Source organism: Empidonax traillii, unplaced genomic scaffold (assembly GCF_003031625.1).
Source record: "Empidonax traillii isolate 1590-97213 ecotype Southwest subspecies unplaced genomic scaffold, ASM303162v1 scaffold456:size804173, whole genome shotgun sequence".
Taxonomy (NCBI): Eukaryota; Metazoa; Chordata; class Aves; order Passeriformes; family Tyrannidae; genus Empidonax; species Empidonax traillii.
This window is the reverse complement of record NW_020955649.1, coordinates 755,925-770,574: the sequence shown is the minus strand read 5'-3', so window position 1 is coordinate 770,574 and position 14,650 is coordinate 755,925. Positions and strand designations below refer to the sequence as shown.

The 14,650-nt window shown below is 40.8% G+C and overlaps 1 protein-coding gene across 1 annotated transcript in view; it reads left to right on the top strand.

Moving 5' to 3' along the window:
* Positions 1-1,215: 1,215 nt before the first annotated feature.
* LOC114063200 (protocadherin Fat 4-like) overlaps positions 1,216-14,650 on the top strand; it is a 64,426-nt gene continuing 50,991 nt past the window's right edge. Inside the window, exons 1-6 of the mRNA XM_027895324.1 lie at positions 1,216-1,290; positions 2,632-2,763; positions 6,095-6,356; positions 8,037-8,387; positions 12,537-13,459; positions 14,162-14,336. Of these exons, the coding sequence (XP_027751125.1) occupies positions 1,216-1,290; positions 2,632-2,763; positions 6,095-6,356; positions 8,037-8,387; positions 12,537-13,459; positions 14,162-14,336 (1,918 nt within the window). The remainder of the gene's footprint in view (positions 1,291-2,631; positions 2,764-6,094; positions 6,357-8,036; positions 8,388-12,536; positions 13,460-14,161; positions 14,337-14,650) is intronic.

Genomic DNA, 14,650 nt, shown 5'->3' with positions numbered 1-14,650 from the left:
ATTAATTTATTTGTCCCACAACCCTTAGCCGTCTGTATCCTTGGATTCTCACTATTCTACATTATGCAGGCTACAGGCAATGCACAGCTCCCATCCCAAACCCCCCAAGAAGTTGTCATATATTTTTCATATGATTTGTACAGCGGGTGATCTCTCGTCACGAAAATGGGTTCTGGTGGTGAAATGTCACCCGCAGCTGAAACATTAGCTGTGAATGACATGTATGGTATGAATAAATAAATTGCAGAGCCGTGCAGCTGCTTTACCTTGAAACCCTATCTGGGGAAATGCTGTTCTCTGAGGAGGAGAGCAGGCTGAGTTTGCTGTGCCAGTTCATGGGGCAGGACCCTCTTGGCATGGAGAGCTGGCAAAATCCTTTGTCTGTCATTTCTACCACACCTCTCCCCTTTCTGTGATTAATTGTCACCCAGATGCAGGAGTCTCCTTGAAAACTGACCTAGGCTGGTTTATTCCCTGAAAGTTTGTGTCTCATTAGTTAGTTGTCAGTCCTTGCTTGTGATACCCTGGTAAGTGCTTCTTTAAAGTTAATGATAAAACCTTCTGGGTTAATCTGTCTCAGGACATGAATTGTTGTTTTGTACCATTTGTGAATAGTCAAAGGGATTAAATATGGGATAAATAAATAATGACCTTCTGTAAAAGACCACTGTTTTGTCTCCACTTCCAGCACATATAGCTATGTAGTAACTCCTGTTTTTAAAGATATTTAAGTTCTTTTTAATGCTGTGGGAAAGTTCTGACAAGCTGACAGTAACAGGAGCCAACTCTGGGCATAAATACTGAATGCAGACTGAAGAAAAAAATTAAAAGAAAAAAGCTCACTTACTTGAGGTGACAGGATGGCTTAGATCCCCAGGTGGAAAGTGTCTTCTTGCATGGTGTATATCCTGACTACAAATGTGATCTCAATAGCCTAAAGCTCTCTACCCTCTGAAGAAATTCTGTTGGTGCAAAAATGCTTATCAGGGAAATAGCTGAGCTCCTTGCAGCCCTCTGTGCCTTCGAAACTTCCTCTGAGACAAAAGAGACTGATGTGGTAGGATCAAATACACCCTCCAAATATTTACATGTCTACAGCAGTTTAAATTTTCAGTATCTTTGGTGACGGACAGTAGTGCAACACACCAAACCTGTTGTGTCACAAAGTCTAGCTCTGGTCTGAGACTTTCTAAAAGTCTCTGGGAGGACCAAAAGATGGAGTATCCTTTGGAATGTGGTTCTCAGGAAGCCTTGGTGTGCAGCCAGAGTGCTCGGGGAGAGATGCAGAAAGTGAGCCCGGGTGACTCAGATGTTCTGCAGTGATGGCCAAGACTGTGCCACTGAAGTGCTTGTCTTTGGGATCGTCCTGGTGATCAAGTCAGAATGTCTTGGCAACTGGTGATCTGTATGAAAACAGAAGAGAGAAGAAATCGTTAAGATGGGATTAGAAATAGTAGAGTCATAGACTTCAGATCACCAAAAATGTCTGCCTTGGTTGTATCAGGAGCAGCCCAACACATCCATTTTCAACTGAGTGCAGGGAGAACTCTTGTATGTAACAGCATGGCAGACACTGTACTGGAAATAATGTTCTGTCTGTCAGTCTAGGTATCTTCAAGTCATCCCTTTGCCTCCCTTCCTGTGCAACAGCCCTCTCTCTACCTTTCTTTGTTCCTTGGCGAGAGTCCCTTCATCTATCCCTGTTCTCCTTAGAGGTTTTCAGAGTTTGGTGACTGTTTGGTATTTTGGGTCCAAAACAAGCTTTTTTTTTTTTTTTTTTTTTTTTTTTTTTTTTTTTTTTTTTTCTATGATAAATATAAACCAGCTGTGTCTTCTTTTTCTATTTTGGAATACTGCATTCCATACCCAGCAACACGGGAAAACATAGCTCTGCATCTTTTTGAATTAGCATCAACAGGGCAGCAATCTTGCCTATGAAAAACTAGGAATAAAGATCACCCAACAACCTTTCAGGAACTATCATTATTATTTGGAAAAGCATACAAATATGGCATGTGAAAAGAACATTAGTTGAGCTGTGGATCGGCAAGGAGAGTAGATGCTGGTGGGTGCTCCTAAAGTAACGTTTATGTTTGCAATTAGGGGAGAGCTTTGAGAGAGAGAGAAAAACAGATTATTTTTTATGAAATATATTAAGTGCAAGGGTGTTTTTTCCTCTCTCGGAACAGCGAGTTGCCAATATATAAACATTTCAGAGAGAATTTTACACCACCTCATCTTTATGTCAGGCAGCATTTAATGGCTGAACGATCTCCTGCCCCGGCACTTGGCAGCTACTCTCCAGGGACCGACTTTGAGGATTACAATGACAGTCTATCAGTGGATCTTTTCCAATATAAACTAGACTAGGACCATTTAAAATCAGTTGCTATCAACAAGTCAAATTAACTTTATTTATGTTAGAGGCTCTCCTATGAGTGTTTTATAACAACGTGGAACTTTAATATCCGGAGGGGCTTTTCCTGTTGTGGGTGTGATTTGGGAATGCGCTAATTCACGTGATTAAGAACAATCTACCTGATTTCTTTCAGAGTTACATGATTTGTAACATTCAGGTCCAATCAGCACTTAGGGCTCACACGGCTTTTTTCTGATTCCTGCTTTTTACAGGTTGAAATAACACTTCAGGATATCAATGACAACCCACCAGTATTCCCCACAGATATGCTCGATCTGACCGTAGAAGAGAATATAGGAGATGGATCTAAAATATTGCAGCTGACAGCCATGGACGCTGATGAGGTAGGAGCATGGTTTCATATTTGAATGTTGGTACTAAAAGTGCTGAAAATATGTTTTTACCTGTTCCCTTCATCCCTTTGTGAGAGCTTGGCCTCAGGAATCGTTGCAGTCATTCACCAAACTCTGTTCAGTATCATGGAGTCACCCAGAGGCAAAACCACATGAGCAAGTGAAACAACTACTCTGTTACTTGAAGGCTGCTCACTGGTTTGTACCTAATGAGTTAACGTTTTCCTGACATCTCTTAATGCCAAAAAGTGCCCCATGTTTTGGGTTTAGATGGTGTTGTTACCAGTCCCATCACACACAGCACCCAGTGACCTGGTGAAGGTGCTCACCTGCCCAATGTGTGATAAAGAGTTATTGACGTTCAGTTTAAGACCACAGCTCGAGATCTGAATTAACTTTGAAGGCAAGATGTTGTAGTTAAGCCCAGATTCAAGGTGTGCAATAAAATTAATGTGAGACAAGCCTTGGAGGACAAGAAAACTTTTGGTAATGCTTTCCTTTTGACTAGATCTAAATAATATTGATATTATCCTTTCCTAAAGAAGGTTTTGTTTTATAAAAAAAAGAGGGGAAAAGAAATAATGCTAAAATATGTGCTCTGAATGTGGACCCAACAGTTTTGCCCAGTTAGATTCATTACTGTGAGGACACTGCAAAAGTAAGGTGCTATTAGGAAACTACAGTGCTATTAATGCATTCATTTATTTTAGAAAGTAAGTTATAAAAATGTTAATGATATTGTTTTCATTTATTTGAGCTGTTTCTTTCCACAAGGAAAAGGCCTAAAAAGTCAATGTGAACAGGCAAAAAAGTTTGTGTTGTCATTAAAGTATAGGGTTACACTTGACAACAGCGAGCAGTTCTTGCATTCAAATAATAGGGTAATTCAACCTCCTCAAGAGAATTTTATTCCTGCCCTTTTTTGTGTTAGCTTGGTTAGTCTTCCTGTGATTGTTAATTGGTGTACTTAATCTTACTACTGCAGAGGGAACCATTGGAACACCCGTAGGAATAGTACAAATGTGATCATGAATTTTTTGTTCTTCCCTTTAGTTTCTGGGAGTAGCCTGATATATAGACAAAACCCAGGATTTTGGAAAGATGCACATCTGTAACAAATATTCTAGCTGTTTGTATTTATTTTAGGAAGAAATAAATATTGAACTACCACTCTCTAGTATGGTAGGGCAAATATATCTAGGATTTTAGGAATGCTCCAGCCTCTTTTTGACAATTTCTAAATTGTGTCTCATATGTTATCCATCCTGAAGCACTCCCTTCAGTGGGAAGTGATTTGTTACCTCAGAGAGAAACTGGTCAGTCTTTTCTATAAAAAGAGAGGATTTCAGTTTCCCTACCAGAATATTTGTAACTCAAAATTATTATGAAGAGCTAAAGTTTTCTTAGCTGTGTGAAGTTTAGCACCAAGATACTTACCTTTTTTTCCCCCCCCCTTCTCTAAAGTTGAGGGCACAGTGAATGCTCCTTGTTTTTCATATCATCTTCCTGTGGTGTTACACTTTCAGACATTCACACAACATTCACACTTTCAGAATCAAAGTTTTCACTTCCAAAGGATGTCAGAACCCTTGCATGGTTGAGAAGTGTACAAGAACGCCTCTTAGTAATACTTTATAATGATAGTAGGAAGGCAGCAAATTTCAGATCCTTGTCGGCTATAAGGGCATCACAGAGATCTGAGAAAAGATATACAGACATTCTTTAGGTGCTAAGTGATACCAAAGGCTTTAACAATTCCAACAGCTTCTAACACTTTTTAAAGTCACTTGTTGATAGGAAATTTCTCTACAGCTTTTTTAGTAGGTTTTACATATCTGTGTTTTGTTTTGCTTCTCATCTAGGTTGTGTATAAACCAGTATTGCAGGTGGCTGTGGTTACAGCTGCACTCTCTTAGAAGGACTCTGGCTGGTCAAACAAGGGGTGAAGAATGTGGTCACCTCTGACCTGAAATCTGAAATTCTGATCAGCTGTTTTTGCTCAGCCACACAATTGGAGGAAAAGCGTGTGACATCCCCTAGGTACACCTGAGCACACAGCTGAAGTGCTGCATGCAGGGCTGGGCACCTGCACAAGCCTGTTTTTTTTCTAAATTTCATTTTATCAGTTAGCTCAGTGCAACTCTTTGAAGCAGCATCCCAGAGAGAAAGTTTGGCACGAGGCACTTTGGTAAGGTCAGGTAACTAACGCTTGTCTCTCTTCTCACAAATACAAGCAGGCATTTATCTCTGTTAATTTGCTTTTTTAGGCAAGAGTGTTTGGAACAGTTACAGAATTTCTTTCTACCTGATCTCTTTGATCTGTTGTTCACCTCAGAAGTGCCACTTCTGTGCCAGCAGCAGGTTTCAGCTGTGACACTTCAGCTCTGGCCTGGCACCATAGGAGGGCATGGTAAATATCTGCTCACCCACCAAAACACGCTGTCAGGCATCAGTGGCACGCAGTGTGTAGGTACATTTATCTCATGTTACACTTTGCTAGCTTCAGAGCCTTTAAACCTGTCTTGGAAAAAAAAAAAAAAAAGGCATTTTTCTACATAACATTATTTTTCTTTAATGTTCCTTTCTAAGTCCACATGTATCCTTTTTTTAATCAAGGGCGACTGAGATTTTTTGACCCTAAAGCAAATGCTTTTGACTTGCAGCACAACCCAAAAGATCAGAACTGTGATTTTGATGACACGTGATTTGTCACTTGGGGGCTTTTTATTTACAGGGGTAAATGTATTTCCTTGCAGAAACTAACCTTTGAGAGGCTGCTGCAAGCACAGCCCTCATGAACGTTTCCTGACTGGGAGCTGCGGCTCTTGCCCTGTGCTGGCTGGGGGAACTGCTGTGTGGCTGCCCCAGGCTCTCCCTTTCCTACCTTTTCCATCCCACCTCCCGAGAGTGAGACATGCAGAGCTGATCCCACTACCAGGGATTTAATTTAACCTTCGAACATAAAACAGGAATAAACATTGATCCTTGTTAAGCTGTTACACTGCTCGGCGATGCTGGCTTGAAATTGAAACAGATATCAGATCTTTGTGGTACTAATTGGATGCAATCCTTCTATGAAAAGTGGAGCAAAAAATATCTGGGCAATCTCATCATTTCTCATCTCATAAGTAAAAACTGTGAGCATATGTGTCTTTACTGTGGGACTGAAGCAGGGACTGGGCAGGAAGGCTGTTTATTAAAGGAAACTGTTCTGAAAAATATTCGCCAAGTGCAGTTACTGGAACGATTCTTGTCTTACTGAAAGTTATGATGTGGTTTTCCTGGCGAATAACTTGATTTGACCACTTCTGTTTTTTCTTAGGGAGCCAATGCCCTGGTGACATACACCATTATCAGCGGTGCGGATGACAGCTTCCACGTTGACCCCGAGTCAGGGGAGCTGATCGCCACCAAGCGCCTGGACCGGGAGCGCCGCTCCAAGTACTCCCTGCTGGTCCGCGCCGATGACGGCCTGCAGTCCTCAGACATGAGGATAAACATCACTGTTAGCGACGTCAATGACCACATCCCCAAATTCTCCAAGCCAGTGTATTCCTTTGACATCCCAGAAGATGCCACTCCAGGTAAATAGGAGATGGAAATATGATCACTGACCTCTTCTGTTGTTTTCTTCTTTTAAAATCCATTTCATACGCAAGAGTGTTTTGATGCTTAAAAGTCAGGTTGTAAGCTAGAAAATATTTGCATCAAATAAAAACTGTGCTCCATTACATGTCTCCAGATGAGAAATGAATATTACTTGCAACAAAAGTATTTTATTTATAATTCCAAGACTTTATACAGACTGCTAATACAAAAGCAGTATCTGCCAGTAGCAATAACTGCAGCATCTTAGCAGCTTATTTTAAAACATGAATAAACAAAGGAGATGCAAATGACATGGTAATAGCTTTCCAGCCTTTATTAGGGCTTTCATAGGCATGGGAGTCTCAGTTTGGGACAACCAGGGTTACTTACCCCCATGCCTCCAACTTTTGCACTCTGCCCCACAATTTGGTGGTGGTTTGCATTTAAGGATTACAGTGCAATCGGCTGTGCCTCAGGAATCTGATTTGGAAGTAACTGAGATGTCTGTGTAGCATGGTGTGGTTTGGTTGTAGGCCGTCAGCCATGCTCTTTTCTCTTGTTGCTCAGTTTTGAGGCTTGATCTGTTTTATCAGGAATGAGCCTGGAATAGGCAATCCTAATTCCCTCTACATTAAAATGAGGCTTCTCTCATTAGTGCTTTATACCCAGCTTAGCAGTGGTAGATGGTGAAAGAAGAAATGGGCTGATTTTGTAGTTGAAATACTTCACCTTCTCCTGTTCCATTCTCCAGGAGTCCTAGACTAGGCTCACCCTAAGTGGTAGGATGGGGAGCTCTTGCATAGCTCTGGGATAGAGAAAAGAACCCTGGAGGTTCCTCTCTCTATCCCAGAGAGTAATCCCTGTTCCCCTTGCAGCTAAAGAAACATTAAAACTTGAGGTTATGAAAGGGTGTCAGTCATACCAGCATATCCAGGTGGATTAAAGGGGGTTCTTCATTCTGATGACACAAGAAGTTTTCATTATCATGTTGCTCAAAAATAACTTACTGTGCTGTAACACACGTAGTTCATCTGGTTTCATGGGAAGAAATTAAATTATCTATTTTCCTGGAAATGAGCTGATCTTAATTATAATTAGTGTTTGAAATATTAAAACGTGACACTTGATTTCCAAACTTTAGTCAGTCGAGCGAGGGCAGCTATGCAGAAATGAAAACAATGGCACAGATTCATAAGGAGTTGAATTTCAGAAAACAGCAAAGAACGAACCCCTATAAGGTTTCTAGTTTTCTAACCGCAGTTACCCGGTGAAGGCACTGCTCAAATGTAGAGCTGGGATATGTGGTATGTACTGACATTTTGGTTTCTGCACTTAGAAAGAAATATCTAGAAGGTTTCAGAACTTGTAATTATCTACACGAATGAGAGGGTCCTTTGAGTCCTAGAAAGACAATACGTATCGGGAGAAAAGGTATTTTTGCCCCAGTTGATACCATTTGAAGATAAAAGCAAACATTCCTGGGCATTTCTTGGGGCTTTTCAGTAGCCCTTTAAGGCAAGAATACGATGTTCCTTTCAGCTTTGGAAAACCTTTTGTGAGTTAGTCATACAATAAATAGTAAGGTTTGAATTTTCGCTGGAGGATACAAGGATTTCATCCTTGATGATGAGCTGGCTCCAGAGTGCCTGATGGTGCTGTCCTGTTGTGCCATGCAGGTTCCTTAGTGGCAGCCATCCTAGCCACTGACGACGACTCCGGTGTCAACGGGGAGGTCACGTACACCGTAAGTGAGGATGATGAGGAGGGCGTCTTCTTCCTCAATCCCGTCACTGGGGTCTTCAACCTGACCCGTGCGCTGGACTACGAAGCACAGCAGTACTACATCCTCACCGTCCGCGCAGAGGATGGGGGAGGCCAGTTCACGGCCATCCGAGTGTACTTCAACATCCTGGACATCAATGACAACCCGCCGGTGTTCAGCATGGCCTCGTACAGCACGTCTGTGATGGAGAACCTGTCCCCAGGCTCAGCTATCCTCAACTTCAGTGTCACTGATGCGGACGATGGTAGGGTTTTCCTCATTTTCTGTATCTCTGCTGATGAAAGAAATTATTTTTCTCCTATTTTATATTAGATGTAAGTGGGTGGTTTCTTCCTTACTGTTTTTTTTTTTTAATGATAAAAATAGAGTCGAATACTGCTTTTTAACTGCTACTGCAGAGCTGTGTTTCACTTAGAGAACGTTACAGCTGGTGAACAGAATAATTTCTCCCCTGGTGCTTGTGCTGCACATTCAATTAGACGTTAAGTTTACCTGTAGGCTTCCTTTCTGAAAGTTTATAATATATTCTAAATGAGGTTGTGATAATACCAGGTGTTATCTGAAGTCATCTTAAACATCCTGTAAATTTTAAGTGTGTTGTGAAGAGAAATGTCATCTACGTGGTGTTGATAACTGGAGGTTAAAAATCTGACTAAAAGAGATTATGAGAAAATTTCTCATTAAGATAAGCTTTAGTCATGGGATTATTTATGGCATCTAAAAGGTGTTAATGTGTTTGGAGTGTAAAAGGTACAATCTTTATAAGCTGGCTTAACCATTTTGCCAGTTTGTGCCCAAGCAAGAATAATTATAGAACGTGACCATAAACATCATTCCGCAGAGTACTGCATTTTCTGAAGTGTCCACAGACATTAGTCAGTGTGACTTAATACCAAACTATTCATAATACTCGTGGTGACTTTACAGGTGAAGGTTATTTTTGTGACATGTTGAGCAACCTTGTCTCCTCTCAACTTGACAGGGCTCAGCAAAGCCCACGGATGTGTCTCACGCTGAAACGTGCTTCAGGCAAAAAGCACCTACATGCTTCGAGGAATTTGTGCACATGAAATGGCTGAGCCAGTCGAGATTATTCAGTAAAGCTGATTTTCCTCAGGAAATGCTGAGTTGCTGAACTCAAACATTTTTGTGGGGAGATAAATTTTGTTGCTGATAGATAGAGCTTTCCATGGTAAAAATTGCGCAACTGGTTTTGGGATCAAGCTGAGGAAGTGAGGGAGAAGAGATTCCATAAGATAAGCCAAGAAGTCAGAAATTATAACTTGGTGATACTGGCTATTCTTGCATGGATCTCTCACCACTCTCATTAAAGCTTTTATTTTATGTAAACTAATCATAAGTTGGAGGAGGAACTTGTACTTGCATCATGCATACCAGGGAAGGGATTATTCCTTCAGACCTGGAGATAAATGGATTTGTATCTATCTCCTCCTTTATTTCTTATTCTCCCATTAGGAGTGCAAGGCTTGGTTTCAAATCTTTTTGGAAGTTAATTTCACTTCACCATTATGGGTCTGTTTTCCTTTTCTCTTGCACCTCATACATTAATTTCCATCTGCACACTGTGAATGGGAACTGTGTCATAGCACTGACATATCATTTTACATTCATCATACACTCAATTATCAGGGAGGCAAATGAGTATTTGAGGAGCCATGCAATGAGAAGTCAGATATCTTGCCTTATATATTTTTTGGCACACTTTTCTAACAGGCTGGATTTAAAACTAATAGGGCAGAAATATCATTCCAAGAGCGTGCCAGTTTGAGTTCTCCCATAGGACTGTAACTTCAGCAAATGTTATGATCTATTGTTTCTGTTTCAAGCCCAAACTTGTTATCTTCTGTTGTCTTATATTAATCTAGAGTACAGAAATAGTTAGCATTATACTCTTCCCCTTGTGACTCACCGATAATGCACTCAGTAGAACTATAATTTTGTTGATTATTTATGTTACGTGATCCCATAGTTTGAAGGAGCTCTGAAAAGACATTGTTTTATAATGAGATATGCCTGTTGTTTTAGGATCAACACTGATAAAAGACAGAAACATGGTGATAGTGAAATGGGTCCAATTTTCATTTTCTTGTTCAACACACCCCTTGGGAAACAGTAGCTGTTTATCTCTGTTTCATATACAGACTTATAGTAAATATCAGCTATAGCTCTTAGATATTTACAGAGCAATAAAGAAATCAGTTATCTTAAACACCTTCATTTTATGATTTAGATTTTTTTTTCCCCACATAGAATTACCAGGAAAAATCTCAGAGGAAAGGATATGCTTGTCTGTTTATTAAAAAGCATGGTAAGATATTCCTGTAGGCAAAACCCAGTCTCATTTCCCAGACAATCTCTACAGGTATTTATAGAATGACAGGGGGGGAAGTAGGATTTTTTGTTTAGTCTCATTAGTAAATAAATAAAAATAGAAACAAAACCCTTTAAAAGAGCATTATCATGAAATTGGTGACTCCATGTCTGTCCTTTCAGAGTTTTATCAGATTAACCCTCAGATTAAATAAACCCAAAGTTCAGCAAAGAGGATATCCCTACATTCTCCCTAAGAAAAAAACAACTCCAAACCCTGAAAGGGGGGATGGACAAGGTGCAGAGTGCCAGCTTGGCATGCTGTGTTTAAAAAAAGAATAGTTCATTAAGTGACAGTCCTGTTCCCACTGATATTTAGGTAACTTCTGCATCACAGTTTAATGTATATAAGCACTACCAGCAAGGAAAGCTATGAGAATACAGGGCAAGGAATGAAAAGGTTCACAGAGGTGAGATAAAGAAGAGCAACAGTAAATTTTATAGGAATAAATACCATAGAAAACACGAGGGGAGGGGGAAAAAGAGATTATTTTTAAAAGTCATTTCCTTCTGTAGGATCAAAATCCCACCCATTTCCAAAAAATTTGAAAAAATTTGGCAGGAAGTGCTTTATTGAAATCAAGACTTTCATCCATATAATTAGTCATTTGAAAATACAACTGAACAAAAACCAGACTAGCATTAAACTTTCACCATCCTTCACTTGATCAAAGTAATGGAAAAACACTAATATCTGACATGCAAATGTATTAATTTCTTTAATTGCATTCAAATATTTTGTGTTTCATGTTTGGTTCTATTCATTTTATAATTAAGTTCCTACAAGAAAAGAAGAGAGAGGGAAAGATGCCAATTAGAGTAGCCACTGGGGAAAGACAAGTAAGACTAGATTTCCCAATCTGAACATAATGAACAGCCGAGATTAATAAATCTAGTGCAGGAATAATTTTATTATCAAAGCAATTCAGTCAGAGAGAAAAGAGCTTCTGAGTAAAAATTACAAAATGCACAGCAATCAGTTACTTAAGTGGGCAGCTTGGTTTCTGTGCATGAAAAAGCAAATTTAAGCGGTAAATTAGTAGGTAATGGTCTGGTAGTCTCCTGATCCAAAATCACAGTCTTGAATACTCAAAGGAAGAAAAAGAAATTTTTGAGGTTAATTAAAATCAGAGTAAGATAGATGAGAGAAAACTCAATTTCACAATCAGATGTTCCCCAAAAATTAGTAGTTTAGAGTGATCTCTGGAATCAAAGCAGTAACACACATTTGTTTCCTGTATGGCTTATTTAAGGATATTTCACAGCCTTGTCAAGACTCAGAATGCGTTTCCCTTACTGGAATGATAAATCTCTCCCTTGACCATAATTGCCACTTATGTTTCGATCATGAGATGAGGACTGTTCATCTGATATTTTGGAATACCATGCCATATATGGGAAGCATACCTTTCCCCAGTATTCACTCTTGGCTTGCTCCAGCTAGGCTTGGGAGTTTCTGGTTGTGGCTTTTTTTAATTGAGTGGAAGAATTCATGAAATAATTACATTAATAATAATGTTGCTTAGCTGAACTGGGGAAAACGGAGGAAAACAGATGTTCACTGAGCAGCTGAACCACTGAATCTTGGTTTCTCAAGGAAAACCCTTCAAACCCTTTATCCCTAACCATTGTAGATGGGGGAAAATTACACGTGGTGCCACCATGCAGCTCCTGCTGAATGAAATGCAGAGATGAACCCTAATGGCCCCTCCCTCTGCGGCCTCTCCAATTAACATCATTCCCTCTCTCTCTCTTTTGAACTCATGTCAGAATATAATAATTTCAAAGGCTTCTGTTCCACTGTGACACTTGGCTGAAATTAGCAGATGGATTAAAAATTGGTGATGAGGAGGCTGAACAGTCAACACCATCGAACGGTGCTCATTTCCATAGGGAAATGAAGGAAAATTTCCTATGGAAATGAGGCCAGAAACATTCATATCTGGGTCAGTGGGATGAAGTCACTCTATCTACCTTTTTTTTTTCCTCCTTACCCAACCAGGCTCCAACTCTCAGCTGTCCTTCAGCATCGCATCCGGGGACAGCGCGGGGCAGTTTGGCATCGACAACAGCGGGATGCTGAGCATCAGGCAGCCTTTGGATCGGGAAAGCCAGTCTTTCTACAGCCTCGTCGTGCAAGTCCACGACATGGCCCCTCTCGCCGCCTCCAGGTACACAAGCACAGCTCAGGTTTCAATCATTCTGCTGGATGTGAACGACAGCCCTCCAACCTTTATCTCCCCTAAGCTGACCTACGTGCCGGAAAACACGCCGATAGATACAGTTGTGTTCAAAGCCCAGGCAACCGATCCTGACAGTGGTCCCAACAGCTACATTGAATACAGTCTGCTCCGGCCTCTGGGAAACAAATTCAGCATCGGCACTATCGACGGGGAAGTGAGGCTGACCGGGGAGCTCGACAGAGAAGCTGTGTCCAACTACACCCTGACTGTGGTAGCCACAGACAAGGGCCAGCCGTCCCTTTCTTCATCTGCGGATGTGGTGGTTATAGTCCTGGACATTAATGACAACAACCCGCTTTTTGCCCAAAAGCTTTATAAAGTAGAGGTGGAGGAAAATACTTTGACGGGGACGGATTTAATCCAGGTGTTGGCTACGGATGGAGATGAAGGGACAAATGGGCAGGTCCGCTATGCCATCACGAGTGGAGATGCCAATAATGAGTTTCGTATCGATTCTGTGACGGGGGTGATAACAGTTGCCAAGCCTTTGGATAGAGAGAAGAAGCCCTCCTATACACTGACTGTTCAGTCGGCTGACCGTGGGAGCAGCCCGAGGACTGATACCACAACAGTCAATATTATTCTGAAGGATGTCAATGATTTTATTCCCACGTTTGAACTTTCTCCCTACTCTGTGAATGTTGCTGAGAATTTAGAGACGCTCCCAAAAGTTATTCTTCAGGTGAGTACGTTCACCAATAAATATGTATCCCTGACAGTTAGTAGCACACCTACATGGTATTGATGAACAGTGTCCTTCCTTCAAAATTAAACAGGGGCAAGACAATTGAAAAGTTGTCTCATCAAATTTGCAGGCCTTGGCTTCCTTTTCTTTTTGTTTGTATGGATGGGGGCTTTCTACCAAAAGTTTATATTATGCTTTAGAGTTCTGTTTGTGTTTTCCCTACCTATACTCCCACCTCCACTGAGACTTTAAGAGTTTGCTCTATCTCTCATCTCATTCCCAACTTTTATGCAACAAATCTCTCAATCTGATCATTGCCTACATGGGATGAGGCTCTATGCCAAAACAGAGAGAGCACTAAATGGATTCAGACAGCAGGACGTGCAATGCTTGCTTTCATATGGAGCTCAGCCTATACTATGACATCTGCGGTTTTCACTGAGCCCCATCACAGTTTTACTGTATTTATGCTTGAGAAAAATAAGTAATCTACTATTTAGTATTTTCAAACTATTCTTTTAAGTCCATTGCCACTGTGTTAAGTAATTTTTTACAATTGCAGCTAATTTATACTAAAGCATTTGGATTCTGATACTTTGGATTATTGTCAAAGATAATATTTCCTCTACCCCAGTAAAATTTTACAGACCCTGTGCTCATCAGTTCTTGATATCTATTTTCTTTGCATTGCTTTTGTAGGTTGTAGCAAGGGATGATGATCAGGGCCTGAACAGCAAGCTGACTTATGTGCTGGTGGCTGGCAATGAAGAAGGAGCCTTTACTCTCTCGGGCAGTGGAGAGCTGCGCTTGGTCCGGAGCCTGGACCGGGAGGCAAAGGAGCAGTACATGCTACTGATCACAGCGGCTGATGCAGGTAAGGCAAACAAAAAGTCTCTTCTGCTGCGACCTTGCTGAAAAAATTGCACTCTGTGGAGACAAGAGATGTTTTCATGAAGGTCTGAAACTTTAGCAGATAGAGATTCATAGCTCAGTTGAGTGGAGATCTCTGTGGGAAGACCTGGGCTCACCTGATGTCAAAAGGGAATTTGGTTTCTGGAAATCAGGATTTTATTCTTCTCTCCAATTGTCTGCTATTAATAGTACAGATTTAGATAGGCTGATTTTTGCCCTGCAGCATTAAGTGGTTCTGCCTAAGTCATGAGAGCCTCATGGAAAACCCAACAGAAA